Here is a 26,259-nt window from a genome sequence, read left to right as displayed (position 1 = left end):
TGTGTGAATCGGCGTGTGTGAACCTGCGTGTGTGAATCTGCGTGAGTGAACCGGCGTGTGTGAATCGGCGTGTGTGAATCTGCGTGTGTGAATGTGCGTGAGTGAACCTGCGTGTGTGAATCTGCGTGTGTGAACCTGCGTGTGTGAATCTGCGTGAGTGAACCGGCGTGTGTGAACCGGCGTGTGTGAATCGGCGTGTGTGAATCTGTGTGTGTGAATCTGCGTGTGTGAATCTGCGTGTGTGAATGTGCTTGCGCGTCCGCGTATGTATTTGTGCCTTAGGTGCTCGCTCACAGCACATGGCCCAAAAGTTCGTTAAGACTATACGGGGGATCTTTGTCTGTGTTTGCATGTATGTATGTCGACTCAAACGTAGTACCTGGTGCGATGTGTAAAAACATCGCCACTAGGGAGACAAAGGCGGCCGGGCGTGGTGCTGGACGCCCGCTCCTAGCGTCTGCCCTGCCACCCTTCAGTGGTGCTACTCGCTAACAGCACTTGCCCCAACAGTCTCTTCAGGCTATACGGGGGACCTTTGTCTGTGTTTGCATGTATGTATGTCGACTCAAACGTAGTACCTGGTGCGATGTGTAAAAACATCGCCACTAGGGAGACAAAGGCGGCCGGGCGTGGTGCTGGACGCCCGCTCCTAGCGTCTGCCCTGCCACCCTTCAGTGGTGCTACTCGCTAACAGCACTTGCCCCAACAGTCTCTTCAGGCTATACGGGGGACCTTTGTCTGTGTTTGCATGTATGTATGTCGACTCAAACGTAGTACCTGGTGCGATGTGTAAAAACATCGCCACTAGGGAGACAAAGGCGGCCGGGCGTGGTGCTGGACGCCCGCTCCTAGCGTCTGCCCTGCCACCCTTCAGTGGTGCTACTCGCTAACAGCACTTGCCCCAACAGTCTCTTCAGGCTATACGGGGGACCTTTGTCTCTGTGTGTGTGTTGTACGTGGCGAGTGTGTGTATGTATGTGGGGGAGCGGAAGTGTAGCAGTCAGCGCGCTATGCTACGAACCTGGCCACCCGAGTTCGATTCCCGCTCACGGCCAACACCAGCAACGATTATCTGAACCGGTTCTGGGCCTCCCCCTAGGTCGACTCAGCCTCAAATTAGTACCTGCAGCGGTGTGTCAACATCGTCACTGGGGAGACAAAGGCGGTCGGGCGTGGTGCTGGGCACCCACCCCCTCGTGTGCCGTGCCCGCATTCATAGGTGCTACTCGCTAACAGCACTTGCCCCTAACAGTCTGTGCAGGCTATACGGGTTATCTTTGGCTATGTTATCAGCGCCACGTGTGTGTAAGCGTGTGTTCTGTACATGTGTCCGTGTGTGGGTGTGTATCAACAAAGATAAAGACAAAAATCCCCGGTATAGCCTTAACAGACTGTTGGGGCAAGTGCTGTTAGCTAATAGCACCTATGAATGCCGGCACGGCACACGAGGGGGTGGGTGTCCAACACCACGCCCGACCGCCTTTGTCACCCCAGTGGTACTCATTTGAGGCTGAGTCGACCTAGGGGATGCCCAGGACCGGTTCAGATATTCGTCACCGGTGTTGGCCGTGAGCGGGAATCGAACATCGGGGCTCTGGTTTCGTTGAGCAAAGAGCTCACCACTGCACTACAGATCTCCCCCCCCCTACCACACATATGTATCACACACACACACGTGTATTAAACACAAACACGCACACACACACGCCATTGAATCACACAGAAGCGCATGAACGCGGCCCTTTGCTCGATCCATTGCTGGATGATGATGAGGTCGTCAGTTTTCATCGGATGACACTTCATTCATGCACGGCGCTGGTCAGCAGTGCATAGAATGCTCCGACCGGGGGGCGAGGGGGGGCATAGATAAGCACAGCACAACTATGATTTATTTTGTCTGAACGGGGCCTTGTCCGGCACGCAATCCTCTCTGGTATATACGCTGCATCGTACTGCGTTTGGTGACGATTTCCCTGTGTGCGTGTACATATAAAAAAAACATAAATCGAATTAACAAGCAACTCTATATAACGCGCGTGACGCGTTTCTGGCCACAGTCGTGTATACATGATACTAGTGGCAGCATCTGCTTAGGCGACTCGCACAGATCCGTTGTTAACGTTCGGATGGATGTCTCTTACACGATTACGCGATAATTGGGAGCTTAACAAAATATCGTTTTGTTGTTGTTGTTGTGCTTATTATACACACACTACTGGCAGCAACTGCTATTATAATGATGCGATAAATGTTTAGGAGTTTTCTTTGTTGCAATAAAATGTTCTTCCGTGACGAAGAGCGCTATAACGAAGCGGCGTTCTTACGGGGTCGCACTAAGCGAGGACTGCCTTACGTGGTGTCAGATTGTTCATTAAGCAACAGCACTCTGGCGGGCAACGTGCGAAGATAATGGTAACTAAATTATTTAGTTACCCAGCCAATTTACCCCACGAATTGATGTGTCGATTGTTTTTTAATGTCGTGTGGCGAGGCAGGCGCCACGCCCGGCCGCTGATGTTTGTTTACACACCCGGCGGGGGCACGTTAGTCATTTAAGGCTGAGTCTACCTACGGGAAGGCTCACGGCCAACGCGTCTTTATGAGGCTTTCATCTCTTGAAACTGTATTGAGGCAGAGCTGTTGATTGAATTGTTCTTAGTATTATTGTTCTTAGTATTATTGTTCTTAGTATTATAGTGCTTAGTATTATAGTGCTTAGTATTATAGTGCTTAGTATTATTCGTGTTCATTGCTGAAGGTCTGGTTCAGTCTTCACTCGCGACTGATGTTAGCCGTAGTCGGGGATCGAGCTCAGTTCGCAGGCTCTCAGCGTAATTGGACGAACCACTGCGCCACCGTTTCCTTACCTATGCAAGTACAACGATTCCTCATATAGCCTCAACAGACTGTTGGGGCAAGTGCTGTTAGCGAGCGCCTTTGTCTCCCCCACTGGCGATGTTTACACACCGCACCAGGTATACTCATTTGAAGCTGAGTCGACCTAGGGGAGGTCCAGAACCGGTTCAGATAATCGTCACTGGTGTTGGCCGTGAGCGGGTATCGATCTTGGGTCGCCAGGTTCATAGCGCAGCGTAGCGCTAATCGCTGCACTACCGCTCCCTACACACACACACAAACACAGACGGATAATCACACACGTACGCAGCGATACAAACACACATGCATCGAAACACACAACACGAAGTTGCATAAAGGAACATTCGCAATAGACCACTGCAGCCTTTCACAGACTGTTGGGACACTTGCTGTTAGCGAGCACCTATTAAGTCCGAAACGGCACCACACGTGCATACACAGGAAAATAAACCTCGTGTCGCCTCCAATAGGATTGGTAAGCGCTGTTAGCATGCACCATATATTAATACATACACAAAAAAGACAAATATCTCCCCCCGTATAGCCTTTACAAACTTTTTGGGGCAAGTGTTGTTAGCGAGCACCTATTAAGGCCAACACGGCACACGCGGCGGTGGTGTGGTCAGGTACCACGCCCGGCCGCCTTTGTCTCCCCAGTGGCCATGTTTACACACGGCACCAGGTACCCGCTCGAGGCTGAGTCGACTTAGGCGAGGGCCAGGACCGGCTCAGATAATCGTCACCGGTGTTGTGCACGTGAGCGGGTCGCCGGGTTCGTAGCGCAATGCGCTAACCGCTGCGCCACCGCTCCCCGGATACACCAAAGAACAAAGATCCCCCATATAGCCTTAACAGACTGTAGGGGCAAGTGCTGTTAGCGAGCACCTATGAAGGCCGGAACGGTACACAAGGGGGTGGGTGGCCAGCGCCACGCCCGACCGCCTTTGTCTCCCTAGTGGCGATGTTTACACACCGCACCAGGTACTCATTTGAGGCTGAGTCGACCTAGGGGAGGCCCAGGACCGGCTCAGATAATCGTCACTGGTGTTTGCCGTGAGCGGGAATCGAACCGGGGTCGCCAGGTTCGTAGTGCAGCGCGCTAACCGCTGCGCCACCGCTCCCCGGATACACGCCACACACAGACGCACGGACACAAATCGGCACGCTCACTCGAAACGCGCAGGCGCGCTCGGGAAACTCTTCCCGCGATCAAAGGCAGTTGTTGCGCGTGACACGCGGCGTGGTTTCTCTAGCCCAGAGAGGTAAATTCACCGTTCCGCATATCTGCCAGCCAACGAGCCCGAGCATCTGACGCCTCATCAAAGCTGTGTGAACCGTAGCGGATAAACCGCAAGCCACGGTGAGCGTGTGCGCACGATCGCCTCGCGTGACCCAGGTTTTAGAAAGACACACACATATATATATAAATACGCGTCAGGCAAAGATCCGCCTAGAGCCTTGAAAAGGACTGCTTGTTGAGACTGCTGTTAGCGAGCACCTATTGTGAAAACCGCCTGGCACGCGAGGTAGGTGATGTGAGCAGCACCACGCCCGGCCGCCTTTGTCTCTCTCCCCCCCCCCCTCCTCCAGTGCTGATATTCACATCCAACCATCAGGAAGTCATTTAAGGCCGAGTTAGTGGGGCTACAGGGGTAGACCTAGGACCGATTTAGATTTTCGCCGCCGCTGATGATGATGATGACCGTGGGTGAGACTCGAAGTCAGGTGACTGATTGTGTTCGTAGCGCAGCGCGCTAACAACTACACAGACAAAGCTCCCCCGTATGGCCTTAACAATCTTTCGGGGGCAAGTGCTGCTGGCGAACACCTACGAAGGCCCACTGAACCACTGCTGGCACACAAAGACAAAGATCCCCCGTGTAGCCTTCAACAGACTGGTGGTGGGTAGGGCAGCACCACCACGCCCGGCCGCCTTTGTCTCCCCAGTGGTGATGTTTAGGCTGAGTCGACCTCGCGTGCCGTGCCGGCCTTTATCGGTTCTCGGTAACAGCACTTGCCCTAAAAGTTTGTTTAGGCTATACGGGTTATCTTTGTCTATATTATCACTGCCACGTGTGTGTGTGTAAGCGTGTGTTCTGTATATGTGTCCATGTGCGTGTGTGTATTAAACAAAGATACAGACAACGACCCCCCGTATAGCCTTAACAGACTGTTGGGGCAAGTGCTGTTATTGAGCACCTATGAAGGCCAGCACGGCACACGAGGGGGTGGGTGGCCAGCACCACGCCCGGCCGCCCTTTATCTCCCTAGTGGCGATGTTTACACACCGCACCAGGTACTCATTTGAGGCTGAGTCAACCTAGGGGAGGCCCAGGACCGCTCCAATGCACACACACACTCACACGAGGTGTTACGCAAATTAGCCCGTAACATCATAATGCAGTCCTACTCAGAAATATTTGCCTATTTGAGTCGATGCGAGCGTCCAAGAAGGCATGGATTTAAATGTGTTCCTCCTTATGGATTTGCAACTAGAGCATAATACGAGTATCATGCGAATATTGGACTCGTACAAACTGTGTGTGTCAGTCATTCCGCTTATGACTCGGGACTGAATTCATTGTAAAGGAAGAGCGATTCACCAAAAATGAAAATCAGTGGGGGAAAAAAACTAAATATTTTATAAAATGCGAGATTCTTTTATTTGCGTAGCTAATGTGGAGAGCGACAATAACACTAATGATCGTTTAGCACCTCCGATTCGCACGGTTGGATATGTATGGTGCGAAAGAAGTTCAACACACACGCAACTTGTTGGCGTTAATTGCTCGAGAGAGACTCCTATTGACAGCTGGGTTGAATGACATGTTTGTAAATAATCAACTTCGTAATTGGTATTACCATCATCAGCAAAATGATCATAATTCAGCTATTGATGACGTTAGATACGCGTGTGTGTGTCCGTCATTCTTTAACTCCATAACCAAGAGGAATATATACAAACAAGTGTATTCTATACAGTATACATATACAGAATCTGAATATTTAGTTATAGTAGAGAAATCCGATGAGCTATGAAGCTCTGTTTTTTTACAGATGTCATGGCCACTTGTGGTGAAAACCAATAAATGGACCGAGTTCCTTAGGCAATGGAAGTTACATCATCATCAACAATAACAAACACAAGGACATGCATAGCACCACGCATGAAGACACAGCATCTCTCCTATAATCATCATCATCATCACCCTTACAGGCTGCGAGGCTAAGCAAATGTTTGCGAGCGCCTATTAATACCGGCGGAGTTTGGGCACGGACGACGACGAGGGTTTGGGAACAGACCGGCGGCAACTCTTCACCCGTCGCCGACTCACGTTGGCGCACAGCCGTCGACGTTCAGGCCGAGCGGACCAAGTGGAGAGCCGAGCCCGATTCAGACGCCATCCATCGCGGGTTCGTGCGCCCATCGCCGACCACAGGAATCGGTCTGACGAGGACGCCACAGGCGGCATCGCGGAATCCCTGAATCGTTTATTCTGCCGCGGAGCTCTGAGCGATGGTGTTGCCCCGATGGATTTTCTTCGCTCGCCGCTCCGTATTTGTGTTCTCGCCGCGTGATGCACGAACGGAATGTTGCTAACGTGTCGGGATTCAGGCACCACCCCCTCCCCTCTTGAATACGAGTCTTGAGACTCCTTCTGTGGGTGTACACGGAGGGCGTTGTTGTTTTTAAAGGGGGGATGAGTTCGATAAACGGATGTAACGGCTGTCAGTGGAGAGCGACGCGTGAAAGCTACGCCGTACCCACCCTGGCACTGCCGCATTGACCAAAGACACACACACAGTAGCAGCAGTGGATAGAAAATGGATGAAGCGATGTAACTGATGGATGTGTTTCCGGTATCATCCATTGACACTTGCTGGACTGGGGATACGGCCGGAAAAAAATATTTAAAAAATCGTGCGGAGTTTTTTTGGACCAGGTGTCCTTCTCGAATGCGTCGTGGGGTTTCAGGTTGGTACTCCGGTTTAATCCAACGTGAAACCAAATGACTTAATTAGAAGCAAATGGACGAATAGATCAATCATAACACTCGCGTTTGGAGGAAGAAAAAATAGATCAACGTGTCAAAACGTACGATATGCAGCAGGACCCTTCTTCAAATAGAGTGTCAAGTTTCGGTGTGGTGCAGACTCGGCATGGCTAAGTCTTAGTATGGCTACGGTACTCGGCATGGCTAAAACTAGGCATGGCTAAGATTCGCTATGACTAAGTCTCGCTATGACCAAGTCTCGCTATGTCTAAGTCTCGCTATGTCCAAGTCTCGCTATGTCCAAGTCTCGCTATGACCAAGTCTCGCTATGTCTAAGTCTCGCTATGACCAAGTCTCGCTATGTCTAAGTCTCGCTATGACCAAGACTCGCTATGACCAAGCTCGCTATGACCAAGTCTCGCTATGACCAAGTCTCGTTATGTCCAAGTCTCGCTATGACCAAGTCTCTCTATGGCTAAGTCTCGCTATGGCTAAGACTGTGCTCATCATTGTAATCGCAGAACCGTGAGCGATGGCAACAGCTTGGGGGGTGGGGGGTGAGTTGGGTAGGGTTCCATCCAGCAGTGGATTGACGATGTTTAATGAGGATGACCACCACCACCATCGTCGTCGTCGTCGCTTGAGTCCCACCTGCGACACTGCAGGCTGGCGACTGCGCAGTCCGCTTCACGCGCAACGCCGAGGATGGAGCCAGCGGCTCAGCGCGCGGCACGGCGGCGGTGGTGGAGGGGATGAGGACGGGTGACAGGGCCGGCAGGGTTTGAATAGCGAGGGGTGGTGGTGGTGGGGGGGTGGTGAGCGTGGGGGGTGTGTGGGTGGGTGTGGGGGGGGGTAAGCCACCCTCCAGCATCACCACCCTCCCCGCCCTCTCCGCGTCGTCCAATGAAAGGAGCCCGAGCCGCGCACGCCGAGACCGACTCGCGTGGTCACCGGAGCAGAGAGCTCGGCACGGATTGGCGGGGACGTGGGGGCCCCGGGGCGGGAGGGATCAGGGACCCCCGATATAGGGGCCCTGGGCACGACCAGGCCGGCCGAGTAGGCGTTCCGACGCCGTAGGGGGAAGCGACTTTTTTTTGGCTTCCCCGAAAAAAAATTGGGCCCGAGATCGCTCTGAAAATTTCTGCTCCGTTCTTCACGCGTCTCGCTTTCTGAGCTTGTAACGAAGTCTCTCTCTCTCCCTCTCCCTTCTCCCTGTGTGTATTTTTTTTCTTGTTTAAAATAATTTATTTCTTAGATTTTTTTGTCGTTGTTGTTGTTGTTAGCCGAAGCCAGGGTCTCAAATTCAACGGGGACTTCGAGGCGAGGGAGAAGACGAAATTGCGAAAATATCGGAGCAACTTGCGAGGGAGTTGGCCGGCGCGGGAGGGAGGCAGAGAAGAGTGTTGGAGACGTTCCGGATGAGAGAGACAGAGAGAGAGAGATGACTCTTGACCATCCAGCCAAGCCTGCGTTGGAATTCTAAGCGTCCACACAACTCTTGGGAATCTCGCCAGAATTTTTTTTTATTTTCTATTTGTATACAGTATACATATTCCTTCCCAGCCTGCCTCCTCTCCCAGCCCACACCGCCTCCCTCCCGATCTAAACCCCCCACCCGCAATCATCCTCAAACCCCGTACTGACCGATCCTCCATCCTATTTGCATCCGAGTTCAAAATTGAACAGAGTGATTTCGACGCCAGTAAATAGAACACACCACTGATAATGATGCCACCGCTGCTGCTAGCTTGCTAGCGCGTCCGATTAATGCCGAGGGAGGAGGTGGGGTGAGACGTGAATCAGAGGCGCGGTTGAGAGAGAGAGAAAACGAGAGAGAGCCCTTTGCGCAATTACAGAGTCGCGTGCAAGAAGCAGATCATCATCGTCGTCGTCGTCATCACCGGGCGAGCGGAGGAGGCACCTCCACACCATCTCTTTCGTAACCCTTCAAACTCCACCGCACGCGGACGTGCGTCCTCTCGCTCGAGTTGCTCGAGAGGTCCCCGGTCGACAACTCTCGCTTTGGGTAAAAAAGTAAAAAAGTAAAAAAACTATTTTTCATAAAAAAAATTACGGTAAATCCACCGAGAGAGAAACGACGACGAGAAACTTTCCCCGCGTCGGTCTGAGACGAGCGAACCTCAAGCGACTCGGCCCCGAGCGCGCCGAAGTTTTTCCCCGCGACTTGCCGCGACTCCACGTCCGCCTCGACCCCCCTCGTAGCGCTTCCCTCCAACGGCGCCACGCGAATCGACGAGGCCCGTGACAGCCGCCGACGCCACCACCGCACGCGTCAAGTAACCCACGAGCGCAGTTGCTTTGCGCGTCTGCTATTAGCCATGGGTCTCTCTTCGCTCATAGTTGTATCATCGTCGCCATCAGCAGCAGCAGCGTCATCATCATCATTGTCGTCGTCATCCTCGCCGCTACTTCCACCACCGCTACTGCTGCTACTACTGCTGCACGTCTGACAAGTCCCGAGCGATCTGACGCTCGCTCGAACACTGGACACGTGCCGCAACATCAACAACAGCAGCAACAACAACAACAGCCGCTACAATCATCCTCCACCGTCCCCGCTTCTCGCGATGAGCGTCGCTGGCGGCTTCTCGCAGCCGGCGTCTGTGTTGCCTCACGAGGCGATGTACGGAGGCTTCGCTCCCGCCGCTCGCCTCGCTCTGCAGGGACACCCATCATCGCCCCCGCTCCCCGCGCCCTCCTACCTGCACTCGTGGATTCTCGGCCACCCGGGCGGCTGTGGAGGCGCCGAGTACTCGTCGGGACCGCCTGCTGTCCTGCAGCAGTTGCAGCAGCAGCAGCAACAGCAGCAGCTGCAGCAGTTGACTCCGCAGCAGCAGCAGCAGCAACATTCACGAATCGCGCAGCAGCAGCGCACGGCCGTGACGACGCACAGCTGCGTGTACGGCTCAAGCCCTGAGCGGCCAGACTTGGACAGCCAACACCATCATCATCACCACCACCACCATCATCAGCAGCAGCAGCAGCAGCATCATGAACAGCACCAGCATCATCAGCACCCGCAGCAGCATCCGCAGCAGCAGCACGAGGAGGCGCTTCTGCAACAGGAGGGAGGGGAGCCGTCTCTGCTGCAGGCCGCGGGTCCGTACTGCCCGCCCGTGAAGCGGCGAGGAACCGCGAATCGCAAAGAGCGGCGGAGGACATTGAGCATCAACAGCGCCTTCGCCGAGCTACGGTACGTGGGGTCAACGCCACCGTCAGCAGAGTCATCATCGTCGTGATGGTCATCGTCATCATCATCATCAGGGTCCTAGATTTGAAGCTTTCGTGACTGCAATGATTCATACTCTTAGTTCTTTCGGTAAAGTCACGTAGGTAAAAAATGAAATTAAAAAATGAAATTATTTTTTATTTCATTTTTTACCTACGTGACTGTACTGAAAGAACTAAGAGTATCATCAGGGTCGTCATCTAGATTTGAAGCTTTCGTGACTGCAAGGAATCATCTTCTTAGGTTTTTTCGGTAAAGTCACGTAGAAAGTAAAATAAAATAAAAATAAAAAACAAAAAACGTGACTTTACCGAAAAAACCTAAGAAGAGGGTCGTCATCGTCAGCATTTAGCGACGAGTCTATGTACGAAATGTATCTGTCATTTCGACTCTCCGCACGGTCTCAAACATCTCCCCTCTCATCTCACTCGACTCGCAATCCCTTCTACGCGTTCCCTTACCTCTCCCTCTCATCTCACTCGACTCGCAATCCCTTCTACGCGTTCCCTTACCTCTCCCCTCTCATCTCACTCGACTCGCAATCCCTTCTACGCGTTCCCTTACCTCTCCCCTCTCATCTCACTCGACTCGCAATCCCTTCTACGCGTTCCCTTAACTCTTCCCTCTCATCTCACTCGACTCGCAATCCCTTCTAGGTGTTCCCTTACCTCTCCCCTCTCATCTCACTCGACTCGCAATCCCTTCTACGCGTTCCCTTACCTCTCCCTCTCATCTCACTCGACTCCCAATCCCTTCTACGCGTTCCCTTACCTCTTCCCTCTCATCTAACTGTGCTGCCTACCAGACCGAACCGGTTGGTGAGTTCACTATCACAGGACCTCCCTACAGCATTTTTATTAAAAATCGGCTCCAGCCCGCAATGTTGTAAATCAACACCACCGCCATCACCACCATCATCACCACCATCATCATCACCACCACCATCGCCATGATTGTCGTGTGTTTTAGCCAGCGCACCGCTGCAGCACAACAACAATAACACGACCCCAGCTGTGGTGGTGTACGTTTGTTGGACTTCTTTCGCACCGTACGCACCGATCTTGCTTATCAATTGTCAGCCACGACTGATTGGATATTGAAGATGAATACCCGACGCCGCAGGTGGGGACCAATCTTGCTTACGCATAACGCAAAACAAAACGCAAATACAGATTCGCGATCCGCGTGCGCGCGCGCGTGTGTTGAACTTCTCTCGCACCGTACGTAGCCAACAGTACTCATCGGAGGTGCGGGGTTGTAGAGAACGGGCAATCTTCACCGATTGCTGATCGTGATCATAACGACGACAGTGATGATAACGATGGTTGATTGTATCGATGATCTCGAATAGTAAGGTTGTTTACATATATACCGTTACAAATCATATCACGCCGCCACCATCACCACCACCATCGTTATCATCTCTCGAACGACGCATGCCGGACACGACAAACGGAATTAGGTACGGGTTGATCCATTTATAGACACCCCGCCACTATCACCACCAGTGATACAAAATAAGGGGAGCTCATGGGTTTAACCATATGTGTGTGTGTGTCTAAGTCGATGTATTTCTATGTGTGTGGGTGGATGTCTGTGTGTAAATCCACGTGTGTGTGTCTGCCTTTTTCGCCCGGGCAACGCCGGTTACTTACCGCCAGTACAAAATAAGGGGAGCTTATGGAGAAAACGGCGCATCGTTGTTGTCGCAAAGCCCCCTGTTCACACACGTCTCCCAACAATCTCAACACCGGTTTGGGGGTGAGGGGTGTGCAGGGTACATCACTGGGGTATGTGCGGATGTATCAGCCGGTACGTTAGACTGATACATCTTGACTTGAAGCATTTCGTGACTGCAAGCAATTCATATTCTTTGGGTCTTTCGGTAAAGCCACGTAGATAGGAAAAATAACAACAATATTCGACAGAGAACTTCGCACGCGTGTTCCTGCACGAGGCAGCCGGGCTCCGAGACGAGTCTCTAAACCCCCCAAACCACAAACGAGGCATTGGGGAAGGGGAGAGAAGCGGTTTAATCCCCTGCGAAGCGAACAGCTGTTTAGCGATAGCGACGCGAATATCATTAGAATCAGACATAGATCAATCGATTTAAAGCTTTCGTGACTGCAGGGATTCATTTTCTTGGTTCTTTCGGTAAAGTCACGTAGAAGGGAAATAATAAAATAATAAAAATTAAACATGATAAAATAATTCTCACGACGTTTCGGCCACAACGCAAGCAGCCGTCCTCAGGTGAAGGTGAAGGAAAGACAGCGTCTTTTCGAAAGACCTGTTCTTCACCCGAGGACGGCTGCTTGCGTTGTGGCCGAAACGTCGTGAGAATTATTTTATTATCTTTTTTTATTTTATTTTATTTTTTTCCCTTCTACGTGACTTTACCGAAAGAACCAAGAAGATGAATCCCTGCAGTCACGAAAGCTTTAAATCGAAAGCTGGTGCGTCTCACCTTGACACCTAGAGGGTCAACGTGACCCCCCCGCCCGCCTCCCTCCCCCCCGGCCCCCTGCCCTCCACTCTAGGGATGTGGTCAGCGACAGGACCGAGCCGCAGTTGTCCACGAGTGACCTCTGACCGGCCTCGCCATTTGCCCTCAGGGCCCCTCTGTCCACACAGCTGACGACGAAATGACTGGCCCCTGACTCGGCACAATTGTCATAATTAATCTGGACTAGAGGGGGGCTTTCTTCTTCTTGTTGTTGTTGTTGCAGATTGTAAATGTTGTGGCTTGGCTCTCCAACACACCGGTGTTGCTGTACTCGTGACGAATTGGCCACGTTCTGTTTAAGTGACAAACCTTACTAGTTGGCTGTGTCGGATGGTGGCGGGTTTTAACGACACATTTATATATTTACGTGATCTAACAAACAAAAAAAGCTTTATTATGGATGATATTGGTCGCGAGAGCCTGCTACGTGTTTGCCCAATAATCTGTACATTTGGAACTTTTTTTCGTACCGCACGTAGCCGACCTTGCTACTCGGAGGTGCGGGTAATTTGGATGAGGATCTCCCCGTGACCATACTTCACCATTATGTGAGAGCCACGGTGGCTGCGAGATGTTTACTACCTCGCCTGGTATATAGGAGGTCCTGGGTTCGCCCCAGAAAACGGGCACATCACCCCAATATTTTAGTGGACACAGAAGTTTGATAGGAAGGACCTCCAACCCCCCCCTATCCACCCCTGAATTGTCCATTTTGCTCCGCTATATTGTACAGTGTACTACAAATTAACGCATAGTTTAGTGTTTTAAATATCGATAGGTTGCATGGTACAGTATAGAGCAATACCCGCGTGTACGTCTTTCCCTCTCTTACGACGTTTCGCAAATCCGTCGTCACTTCGTGAGCGCCGCTACGCTGGTTCGCGTCGCCTCCGTCACCCGCCCCGTAAATAAATCGCCCTCTGATCGATGTCGTTTCGTTCACGCGCCGTCGTAGGAACGAATCCGCCGACGTAAAACGGGGTGTTACCGTCGTAAAGCGGGGTGTTACCGTCGTAAAACGGGTGTCACCGTCGTAAATCGGGGTGTTACCGTCGTAAAGCGGGGCTGTCGCCGTCACGGAATTACGGATGCCGCGGGTGCTTGGGCGTGATAATGAAATCCGAGACCCCAAATGTTCACGCGCACGACCCACCGGGGGGCTCCTGCGTCATTCGCTGTGAATCCGTTGCCGTGATGAGCTCACTTTCATGCGGAGATGCGGTAATGTATGTCCTGTATGTATGCGATTATATAAACTACTGCAGTGTAGTGGGTTATCGCGGTCGTGTAGTGGGTAGCACGCTGCTGTGCTATGAACCCCGTGAAAACCCAGTTCGATTCCAGCCATCAACACCGGTGACGATTGTCTGAACCGGTCATGGGCCTCCCCTAGGTCGACTCAGCCTTAAAATGACTACCTGGTGCGGTGTGCAAACATCGCCACCGGGGAGACAAAGGCGGCCACGCGTGGTGCTGCTCACCCATAGGTGCTCGCTAACAGCACTTGTCCCAACAGTCTGTTGAGGTTATATGGAGGATCTTTGTTTTTTGATTTTGTATATATATGATAGTGTATATACTGCAATGTACATATGTAATTAGTAAGCGATATGCGTAAGCTTTGGGATATCTTTTTTAAAACAAGGCCAACATCCGAAACGTCGAAACGACCTATTTTTCTGTGAAGTAAAAATCAGCAATATAACTTGGCATTAACGTCATCCTATATACTATATATTTAGTTTGGTTAGCTCAATCTGCAAGTTTACACTGCAGGGGCTACACATTCGTGCGTTTACTAACGCAGTTGGCGCGTTGTGGCACAATTTATGTTAATTTATCTTTTTAATTGGTCGGTAAAAAACAACTTTCATCCTGTCACCAACACGCGTGTATTCACACGTGGTTGTGTAACGGAGATATATTCTCTAGGAAGTGTTACATGCGGTGTATTTACATAATATGTATATATATATACATTCAAGTAATTTATATAGATATATGTCATGCATTCAGTCACTAGTCTGATGTATAATTCAAACGTATACGCGCACCGCCTATGTTACCACTTGTAGCTGTTGTTTCATCTTCTTGGTTCTTTCGGTAAAGTCACGTAGAATGGAAATTAAAAAATAATAAAAATAAAACATAATAAAATAATTCTCACGACGTTTCGGCCACAACGCAAGCAGCCGTCCTCAGGTGCAGAACAGGTCTGTCGAGAAGACAGCGTCTGAAAAAATTGTAGCTGAGTGCTGAAACATCACGCACACACACACACATGCGATTTGTATTTTTGACGATTGTCGAGGCTTTAACCGCTCTTAACAGCAGCGACCAGCGCTTAGCGCACACGGGGTGAAGTATGGTCGTCACACAACACGCAACCCTCCCTCCACACGATGATTGACGGGGCGTGGGCATTGAGGCCTTCATCTAGCAGTGGATTAACAATGGGGAGGGGGGGGGCTATAACTTAACTTGTTAGTTACAGAGACGCGTGTCACCTCTTTGCCTGTCCGTGCAACTCGACGCGTTTTATGTTTGGATGTTTGAGAGCGTGGAATCGTGTTGTGTGTGCGGTGTGTGCGGTGTGTGTGTGTTGGTGTGTGTGCAGTGTGTGCGGTGTGTGCGCGTGTGTGTTGGTGTGCGCGGTGTGTGTGTGTTAGTGTGTGCGCGTGTGTGTTGGTGTGTGTTGGTGTGTGCCAGTGTGTGTTGGTGTGTGTCAGTGTGTGTCTGTCTGTGTGTCTGTCTGTGTGTGGGTGGGGGAGCGGTAGTGTAGCGGTTTAGCGCGCTGCGCTACGAACCTGGCGACCCGGGTTCGATTCCCCGCTCACGGCGACCAACACCGATGACGATTATCTGAACCGGTCCTGGGCCTCCCCCTAGGTCGACTCAGCCTCAAATTAGTACCTTGGTGCGGTGTGTAAACATCGCCACGGGGGGGGGGGGGGTTAGAGACAAAGGCGGCCGGGCGTGGTGTTGGCCACCCACCACCACCCCCTCGTGTGTCGTGCCGGCCGTCACAGGTTGCTGCTCGCTAGCGGCACTTGCCCCAACAGTCTGTTAAGGCTACACGGGGGCGATGGATCTTTGTGTATATCACACCTCGCGCTGCTGTCACGCGCCCTCGAGCTATTTGCGAGCGAGCGTCGAACCGAGCCTGGGTCTGAACATCAAACACGTGGAACCACAACCACATCGACCCACGTGGAACCACAACCACATCGACCCACGTGGAACCACAACCACATCGACCCCAGAGGTCGCAAACGGGTTTTGATTCCTTACCCGCACCCGGCCGCACCAGGGTCGCAAACGGGTACCCGTACCCGGCCGTACCCGTACCCTACCCGTACCCGGCCGGGTACGGGTAGGGTACGGGTATCGGGTACCTGATTGCGACCTCTGGGATGAAGCCATGTTGCAGGCGCGGGTGGGTTGATTCTAGGAACTTGAATTGTGAGAAGAGACAAGACGTTGGGAAATGAGTGACAAACGGTGACTCACCAGTGACTCACGGCCTACCCGTACCCGGCCGCACCAGGGTCGCAAACGGGTACCCGTACCCGGCCGGGTACGGGTAGCCGGGTATCGGGTAGGGTACGGGTATCGGGTACCCGGTTGCGACCTCTGATCGACCCACGAGGTATCGCGCACCTCCAGACGAGCGCGTGTTGGCTACGTACGGTGCGAAAGAAGTTCAACATACATACCTACTGTACATACAAGCACGCCATCGGAAATGTATACGCACATAAGGAGCCATATGATATCTATATGTGTAAACCAGAGGAGTTTCCCTTGGCCCATGAACGTCTGGTTCGGGTCAGAGCAAGCCGGGCTGCTGGTGACACGCGGAGCGTTGGAGAACGGTCCAGACGGGTTTTGTGTTTTGTTATTGAACCATCCAATTGGGATGTGTGAAGAATATCGAGAGACGGTGTTCGTTACGTGTTGGGGCAGATATGTAAGTTAAGGGAGGTATACATATTGTATTATCTGCTTATGTGTACTATACTGTATTGTTTAGCATCTATGCCATAGTAGCACAAACACGATACTCGTGTACTGAATTAGGGTTTTCGCTATACGTGAGTCTGGTCGATGTATATATGTGTGTCAATGAAAATAGCAGACTTCTACACAGCCCGTATGCCATGCTAACTCTTAACCTGGCAATGCATGACCAGTGCTGTTGGTGAGTGCCATTGATCGCAATGGGTTAGTGATTGTAGGAGGTTAACGCCAGCACTGTGCGCACACTGACGGGTGAAGGATAGCACGTGTGCGAGTGACAGGGTGTGTGACGTTAGTGTTGGTGGTGATGGTGGTGATGATGATGACCGAGACTTGGGCTGTGTATGTCGCCGTAGTGGTTTCTAAGCGATGCGCAACTTCGCTACGCTCGTGGCCAATAACAGTGGCGAATATTTGAACCCGGTCCTGGGCCTCCGTCTAGGTCGACTCGGCCTCAAACGAGTACCTGGTGCGGTGTGTAAGCATCGCCACTGGGGGAGACAAAGGCGGCCGGGCCGTGGTGCTGCTGGTCACCTACCCCGTCGTGCGCTGTGCCGCCTTTAAATAGTTGCTCGCAAACAGCACTTGCCCCCACACAGTATGTAAAGGCTACACGGGGGACCTTTGTCTTTGGTGGGAACGCTTGTTCCTGTACAAACGTTTTGAGAAGTGTGTCAAGTATATATACCGTACTGTATATCGTTCATCCTCAGTACAAATGCCGCAACGCTGTCGTCAATGTTACTTGGCGCGTCCAGAGCGAGGTGCTGTCCGTTTAATACCGACACGACGAGATGACAACTCGTCAATAACTTCACACGAGAAGGCCTTCATCCAGCAGTGGATAGATGAAGGATGTTGTGCGCAGCGTGGCCGTTCAGACTGGGCCCGTGTGTTTGTGTACACGGCCACGTGTACAGGAGGGTGACTTGGTCAGTACACGCGAATAATTGCTTGTAAATTATTGCAAATTTTGGGGTATTCGGTCGGTCTTATTTCATCTCGAGTATATAGACCAATACAGCCACATTATAAAATAATGTGGATGTATGTGGTAGGTATAATTAGCGTGAACGTGATCCGTAGATATGTACCACAAAAGCACATCGGACATAAATGATAAATGGATAAGGTAAACTAATTTACAATTGCTTACCAGTAAAGCGCCTTCAACGAATTAGTTCATGAATCTATCATTCAAGGCCCTTCACACGCCGCTTGACCATACTTCCCCACGCTGGTCGCTGCGGGTTTGGTGAACCGGGGGGAGAGGGTCGTATGCATGACGGGTTCAAGATCGCACGCCACTGATGTTAGTCGTGGGTGTGAATCCTAAACTCGTGTCGCCCGATTCAGAGTGAATCGCGCTGGCCAATGAATAATCAATTAATTGCCCCATCGATTTAACATTGTAAAGACATTTTATTCCTACGTGTTAGATAATTGAACGGTCACGCTTACGGGTGGTGATGTCAGAATTAGAATATGTATTTATGCTGGAGGAATCCGATGAGCTACAAAGCTCTTTTTCCCCCCACGGATGTTCCAGTAGGGGCACAGGGTTATAACGTTACAAACAATAACATAAACACGATAACAGTGCAAGATATATGAAAGGCAAATTAATCACTTAGAAATATACAAGTACAACTACACTAGAATATACTGCATCTTGCCAGGTGAAGTCCACTGAGGTATGAACTTATAAACCCTAACAGCTATTTGAATATCGATCTCTTAAAATTGAATATAAAATATAATTGTAAACAGGGTGGAGCGGTGGTGCAGTGGTTAGCACCGTGCGCCCCAAACGATCGTGCGATTTAAACGAAAGAAGAAAAATAAAAACTCAGTTCGCGTCAAGGGTAATCAATTAATCGATACCAGTAATCGATTATCAATTAATGAGATATATTTAATTATAATATAATTTTTTTTTAATTTCTGAACGAATGTCTCTACCCATAATAACATTTAAACCGCTCAGGGGCAGTACAGCAACATGGTGTGGAAGACTCATTGAACGAGATTCAGAATCATAAGCAAGCAACACGTCAAAGCAAGATAGTGCATTGTTAACGATTGTTAACAGCCCCAATTGTGTCTATACACTGCTGGATGAAGGCTACCCCATGCCGTGTCATCACGCACGGCAGAGCACTTTGAATTTCTTTCGCACCGTACGTAGCAAACCGTGCTAATCGGAGGTGCGGGGCGCTTTATATGCGTGTGTTATGTAACAGGCATGCATTTGATGAGTTGTTAACTATTGCGTGTTATCGGGTAGCATATCATCGTAAATATCCAACACTAAGATTTTATTGTTTAAAAAAATACCTCGATATCAATGTTAAATCGATTCCGTTTACAATAAGTTCGGCATAAGCGAGTTGCATTACTTATGCAGACAGCGCTACGCACGAATTCACTGTGCGCATGTATGCAGATACAAACTAATACAACACAAACTCGTTATTATATATCTATTTTTTTAAAACATGAATATCTTTCAAATGTTACCGAATTCAACATTGACTCACCACCACGCTTAAGGGCTTTTGTTACCTAGCAATGTAAGCGACGTTTTCAGTGCGCGTGCGTGGGCGTGCATGCGCGTGCGTGAGTGCGCGTGCGCGCGCGTGGGCGTGCATGCGCGTGCATGAGTTTCTTAAGACGCGAATCCGCGTAAGCTCGCAGCGTCTCCGCGTGCGACGTCTTTGGCGAACGGCGCAACAGGGGAACAAGATGAAGAGGGGCAAAGATCGTGAAGATTTAGTTCGGTTCCGTCGCGCGCAGGGAACGCAAGACGCGAAGACCCACAGACACCCACACACACACAAAGATCCCCCGTATAGCCTTAACATACTGTAGGGGCAAGTGCTGTTAGCGAGCACCTATGAAGGCCAGAACGGTACACGAGGGGGTGGGTGGCCAGCACCACGCCCGACCGCCTTTGTCTCCCTAGTGGCAATGTTTACACACCGCACCAGGTACTCATTTGAGGCTGAGTCGACCTAGGGGAGACCCAGGACCGGTTCCGATAATCGTCACTGGGTGTTGGCCGTGAGCGGGAGCGCAGCGCGCTAACCGCTACACTACCGCTCCCCACACACACACCCACACACACAACGCACACACACACACACACACCTACACACACCCACACACACCCACACACCACACACACTCCCACACACACACACCACCCTGTAGTCGTTTTTGTTGTCAGTCCGTAACTCCCCACTGCTGAGATCACCCCCCCCCCACCTCGTCCACCCCCTCCACCTCGTCCACCTCCTCTACCCCCTCCACCTCGTCTACCTCCTCCACCCCCTCCACCCCCTCCACCTCCTCCACCTGGTCCAGCTCATCCACCCATTCCACCCCCTCCACCCCCTCAACCCCCCCACCCCTGTGTCCCTCACCTCCAAGTTGAGATTGTTTAGCCGCTAAACATTCTCCACGTGACGATGATGACGATGATGACGACGAGCCACTTGGTAGAGCTGCCATTTGTCAGGTGGCTTGTGCCAAAAGAGCTGGACACGAGAGCTCCGTGGGGCCTTGCCTGGTAACAAGATCATTGGTTTCGTCTCAGTTCATCTCCAGACATTCGCCTTCTGCCCGGTCGCTCCTGTCCAGTCGCGGCATCCGAGCTGCGTGATCACTTCTCGCCGCTGTTGTCGCCGTCTTCTCCCTCTGCGTCCCTTGCCGCCAGAAGCAGCATCTTTATTTGTACCGCAATGCGGAATCCGAAGAGCTAGAAAGCTCTTTTGTTTCACGGATGTCCAGTCGGGGGGCGGGGTTGGAACGTTCCCCTCGGCCTCTGCTGCGTGGCTCATCGTGTCTCTCATCTCTCAAATACAATAATTATGATATTATTACACTGGTCAACAAAAAAAAACTTTTTTTTCTGGCCTGGACTTTTGCAGCTGTTCTAGACTAATTTCAGGGTGCCGATTCCAAATCTGATCTCAGATTTGCTCTATCACATCGCATTTTTATGCTATCGGCATACCCCATTTTCATTGATTTTACCAGAAATTAACTCTGTCACTTATGATTGCAAGTTGTTGCGAGTCAGTGACTGCTTTAGTGTTAAAATATGGTGCTGTATTTTTAGGATAGTGTGTTTATAATATAATTTTATGTAGATATCCACATTTATTTAATATTTTTCTTCAGCAGTTTTTATTGAAAATGCAATATTTGATATCTCAAAAACCTGATGTGATAGACAAAAACTGATACCAGATTTTGAATCAGCACCCCAAAATACCTTATGCCAGACAAAGTGTGTTGACCAGTGTTATTATTTAATATTTAAGCGCTCGCTGAGTCTCATGTCTCGTGTTTGCGCGAGCGTCGTGCCTTTTGGAAACTTTCGCCAATTCGATCAATGGGTGGTTTGGCAATAGAAGCGAACAGTTGATTTAAAGGAGTTTCCTTGCGTCCCTACCTGTTGCACGCACAGCCAATCCACTGCTGGATGAGGAGGAGGACCTTTAAACAACAACAACAACAGCAACAACAACAATAACTCCACTGCGCCCGAAACGTAACAACCGTGTCAGAGCTCACTTCTTACTTAGCCGAGGGGTCCCGCCGACGACAGCTATCCTTCCCCCCGCGGGTCGTCAATATTATTTGACCATACTTCACCATATTCTTGGTTCTTTCGATAAAAAAATCAAATTTTCTTGCTGTGGATTTCACACCTGATGATGACGATTGCTTGTGTTGCAGTCGAAACGTCGTGAGAGATTTTTATTGTTTTATATTTATATTATTTTATTATTTCCCTTCTACGTGACTTTACCGAAAGAACCACGAATATGAATCCCTGCAGTCACGAAAGCTTGAAAAAAAATGCATACTTCACCACTTTTGTAAGTACGAGTTGGTGAATATGGGATGACGGCGGCGGTGGTGGCGGGCGGGTGGGGTGGAGCGAGAGATGTTTGCTGTTCCGCCCTGCGCGCGCACGTCGTGACTAATGACGCGTGAACCCTGTCTCACCCTGGCCCCGGGCTCTGACTCGGAACGTCGTCCCCGCGTAATCGCCGCGGTTGGGGGTTGGTGGGGTGGGGTGGTGGGGGGGGGGTTGGCGGGGTGGGGTTGTGGGGGTGTGGTGGGGGGGGGGTGGAGACTCACAGACTACGGTGGTGGCTCTCGGCGCCACGACTTTGGGCGCCCACCAAATCGCGCACCACCACCACGAACCACCACCAACAACAAACAATTAACGGCCGCCCAACTCCCGTCATTAAAATATTGGCGGTGACGTCACCGCCGCGCTCTGTGCCAGGCTAGGTGCACTTCGAGGCCGTGGCGCGAAGTTGCTCACCAGCCACGGCGGTGGTTTGGCAGTCGGCATCGCCGTGGTGGTGATGGTGGTGGTGGTGATGGTGATGGTGGTGGTGATGGTGGTGATGGTGGTGATGGTGGTGGTGGTGATGGTGGTGGTGATGATGTTGATGGTGGTGATGGTGGTGGTGGTGATGGTGATGGTGTTGATGGTGGTGGTGATGGTGGTGGTGATGGTGGTAGTGATGGTGGTGGTGATGGTAGTGGTGGTGGTGGTGGTGGAGGCTGACACTCACTCAGCTCGTGGCGTGCGCGTGCAGCCACCACGCGGTGGCCAACGGGGGGCTGGGGGGGGCTTCTCTGGATGGGTGCGAGGGGCTGGTACCCCCCCACCACCACCCACCCCCACCACCGCCCCCACCCCCCCCCACCACCCCCCCACCGCCACCGCCCCCCCCCCCACCACCACCGCCCCCCCACTACCATCCCCCCCACCACCGCACCCCCCATGTCAGCTTCAAGTAAATAACCACACGACCACTCGCACGCGCACACACACACAGAGTGGAGTGATGAAATCAGCGTGTGTGTGTGTTGGTGGATTCGTTTACTATTGAGATGGTGACTGTTTGTGGGAGGCTTTCATCCAGCAGTGGATTTACAAAGAGATGTACACGTGGACGGCATGGGGTGTGTGTGTCGGTGTGTGTGTCGGTGTGTGTGTCGGTGTGTGTGCGGTGTGTGTCGGTGTGTGCGGTGTGTGCGGTGTGTGTGTGGGGGTTATCGCGCTGCGCTACGAACCCGGCGACCCGGGTTCGATTCCCGCTCACCGCCAACACCTGTGACGATTATCTGAACCGGTCCTGGGCCTCCCCTAGGTCGATTCAGCCTCAAATGAGTACCTGGTGCGATGTGTAAACATCCGCACTGGGGAAGACAAAGGCGGCCGGGATGCTCGTTAACAGCAGCACTTGCCCCGACAGTCTGTCGAAGGCTATATGGGGGATCTTTGTGGTGTGCGTGGTGCAGACTTAAGTTTGACTCAAGGGCCCACACACACAGGGACACACACAGACAGACACACACAGACACACATACAGACAGACACACACACACAGATAGAGACACACACACACACACAACAACAACCGCCATTCGCCACTAAGTGGCGGTGACGTCACCACGACGCTTGTGCCAGGCCATGTGCACCCTGAGGCCACGTGAAGTGTCGAACGCCCGCGCTGGCAGGAGGTCACGGGGCAGACCCAGCAGGTGCCACGGGTCGACTGACCGAGATGACCGAGATGACTGGCTGATGCACCACCTGTGCCCCCTACTGTGCCAACTTGCTGTGCCCTAGCCACCCGGCGCTCCGCTCGTTGTTGTGAGCGTCGCTCCTCCGCCCTCCGTTGTTGTTGGAGGGCGACTGCCTCCAACTGCCCAGTAGCGTCCTTCACGAGCCTCCTCCACTGAGGCCGATCTTGACACCGCTGGTACCAGTCATAGGCAAGTCCACTCAGCTCCACGTCCTCCTGTACCACATCACTCCATCTCTTCTCTAGCCCGTGCCGCGCCCGTTTAGCCCCCTGGATCCGGCCGAACAAAAGCTGTTTAGGCATGCGGTGGCTGGGCATGCGGGCTACATGACCCAGCCAACGCAGCCTTGCCTGCCGGAGGAGCTCACACACACAGACAGAGACACACACACACAGACACACACAGACACACATACAGACAGACACACACACACAGATAGAGACACACACACACACACAGAGACAGACACACACAGACACACATACAGACAGACACACACACACAGATAGAGACACACACACACACACACAGAGACACACACACACAGACACACACAGACACACATACAGACAGACACACACACAGATAGAGACACACACACACACAGACAGAGACACACACAGACAGAGATAGACAGACACACACACACAGACATACACATACAGACATAGACACACACACAGACATAGACACACACAGATAGAGACACACACACACACAGACAGAGACACACACAGACAGAGATAGACAGACACACACACACAGACACACAGACACACACACACAGACACACAGACAAATGTCCCCCGTGTAGCCTGTAGCAGACTGTGTAGGGGCAAGTGCTGTTCGCAGCTATGAAGGCTGGAACGTCACACGGGGGGTTGGTGGGTGGGTGGCCAGCACCCACGCCCGGCCCCCTTTGTCTCCCCAGTTTCTACTGCCCACGACTGGTTCAAATATTCGTCACCGCGTATTGACCGTGAGCAGGAATCGAACTTCAGTCGCCGGGTTCTTAGGGCAGCACGCGACCCGCTGCTCCGCCGTTTCCCACTCATAAACACACGCGCTTACACACACACACAAGCACATAGCATATTACATTATATACGTAAATATCCCCCGGTAGCCTTGAACAGACTGTTGGGACAAGTGCTGTTCGCAAGCACCTACGTGGTGTAGTAGGAAGGCGCACACACGCATACACACAGCACGCACGTGCGTTTACAAATCACGCAGAGGATACACAATTATACAAACTACAAAAACGACAAAGATGCCCCGTTATAGCCTCAACAGACTGTTGGAGCAAGTGCTGTTAGCGAGCACCTACCTAATCAAGGCCGGAACGGCACAATCGTACGCGTGGACATACACACACAACACAGACACCGACACACGTACACACACACACACACAAAGATAAAGGTCCCCCATGTAGCCTTTAACAGACTGTTGGGGCCGGCCGTCCAGACCCATATTGCCATTCAAAGCGGTGGGTGGCCAGCACCACGCCCGGCCGCCTTTGTCTTCCAATTTGTAATGTTTCCACAATACACCAGGTACTTACTAATTTAAGGTTGAGTCTACCTAGGGGGAGGCCCAGGACCGGTTCAGATGTCTCCGATGTTGGCTGTGAGCAGTGAGTCTAACTCGGGTCGCCGGGTTCGTAACGCATCACAACACTGCCGCTTGCCACAACACAAAGACAAAGATCCCCCATATAGCCTCACCTATACGGAGGATACTCACTTTGGGAAAGTGCTGTTAGCGAGCACCTATGAAGGCCGGCACGGCACACGATGGGGTGGCTAGTACCACGCCTGGCCGCCTTTGTCTCCCCAGTGGCGATAATTTTACACACCGCACCAGGTTCTCATTTGAGGCTGAGTCGACCTAGGGGAGGCCCAGGACCGGTCCAGATTATAATGGTCACCGGTGTTGGCCGTGAGCGGGAATCGAACCCGGATCGCCAGGTTCGTAGCGCAGCGTAGCGCTAACCGCTACACTATACTGCTCCCCCCACACACACACACGCGGTCCAAACACACACACATAAATATAAGTACACACAACGCATAAAACACACACACGTACACATATCAACTTGGACGCATTCGTACACAATCGCACACACACATATACACACACATATACGTAACGAATTCAGAGGCGCACGCTACGGACGGTGCGAAAGAAGTTCAACATACATAACACATGAACATACTCACACGTACGTTATCCGATTTTATTAGAATATTAAAACTACTGGTCCGGTGACGTGACACAAGCAATAACAGATTAATAAAAAAATAAACTAAAATAAGACCAGGTCTTTTTTTGTATTTGTCGTTTGACGTTTCGGTCCACTGGCCCACTTCAGGAAATGTGCATTCGGGCGTCAAGCTACACAGAGCAAATCATTAAATGTTGCGCTACAATGAATCTCATCGTGACAGCAGCAATAATAAAAAATAATAATTCTACTGACGTGGACTTCTTGGTTCTTTCGGTAAAGTCACGTAGAAGGGAAATAATAAAATAATCAAAATAAAACAAAATAAAATTCTCACGACGTTTCGGCCACAACGCAAGCAGCCGTCCTCAGGTGAAGAAAAGTTGTAAGCGAACTTCGCGCGCTTTCTCTCGGCGTTAGCGTCACACTCCATGGGATGCGAATTTACTCGGTTCACCGATAATGGCGGCGTATCCTAAATATATATGGACCGTGGGTGTTTAGCGGTAGACTTGTACAACTGTAGTCTAAAGTTGAAGTTGAGTCCGTTCGTCTATAGTCTGAGCTTGCCCCAACAGTAACACCAACCTCACCGTGTGTTCATTTGTAGTGGGGGGGGGCAAAAAAAATCGTCAGTGTTTGTATTCGCATTTTACTGTGTCTGCGTGTGTACGTTGAACTTCTTTCGCACCGTACGTAGCCAAGCGTGCTGACCGGAGGTGTGGGGGGGATGGACAACGAACTGAGCGCTCAT

The 26,259-nt window shown here is 51.5% G+C and overlaps 1 protein-coding gene across 1 annotated transcript in view; it reads left to right on the top strand.

The window, feature by feature from the left end:
- Positions 1-9,460: 9,460 nt before the first annotated feature.
- The window catches only part of HAND2 (heart and neural crest derivatives expressed 2), a 46,314-nt gene continuing 29,515 nt past the window's right edge, over positions 9,461-26,259 (top strand). Inside the window, exons 1-2 of the mRNA XM_078863409.1 lie at positions 9,461-9,664; positions 9,986-10,086. Of these exons, the coding sequence (XP_078719535.1) occupies positions 9,461-9,664; positions 9,986-10,086 (305 nt within the window). The remainder of the gene's footprint in view (positions 9,665-9,985; positions 10,087-26,259) is intronic.

This window comes from Lampetra fluviatilis, chromosome 15 (assembly GCF_964198595.1).
Source record: "Lampetra fluviatilis chromosome 15, kcLamFluv1.1, whole genome shotgun sequence".
In the NCBI taxonomy this organism is placed as follows: Eukaryota; Metazoa; Chordata; class Hyperoartia; order Petromyzontiformes; family Petromyzontidae; genus Lampetra; species Lampetra fluviatilis.
The sequence above is the reverse complement of the archived record's forward strand: the minus strand, read 5'-3'. Positions and strand labels throughout refer to the sequence as shown.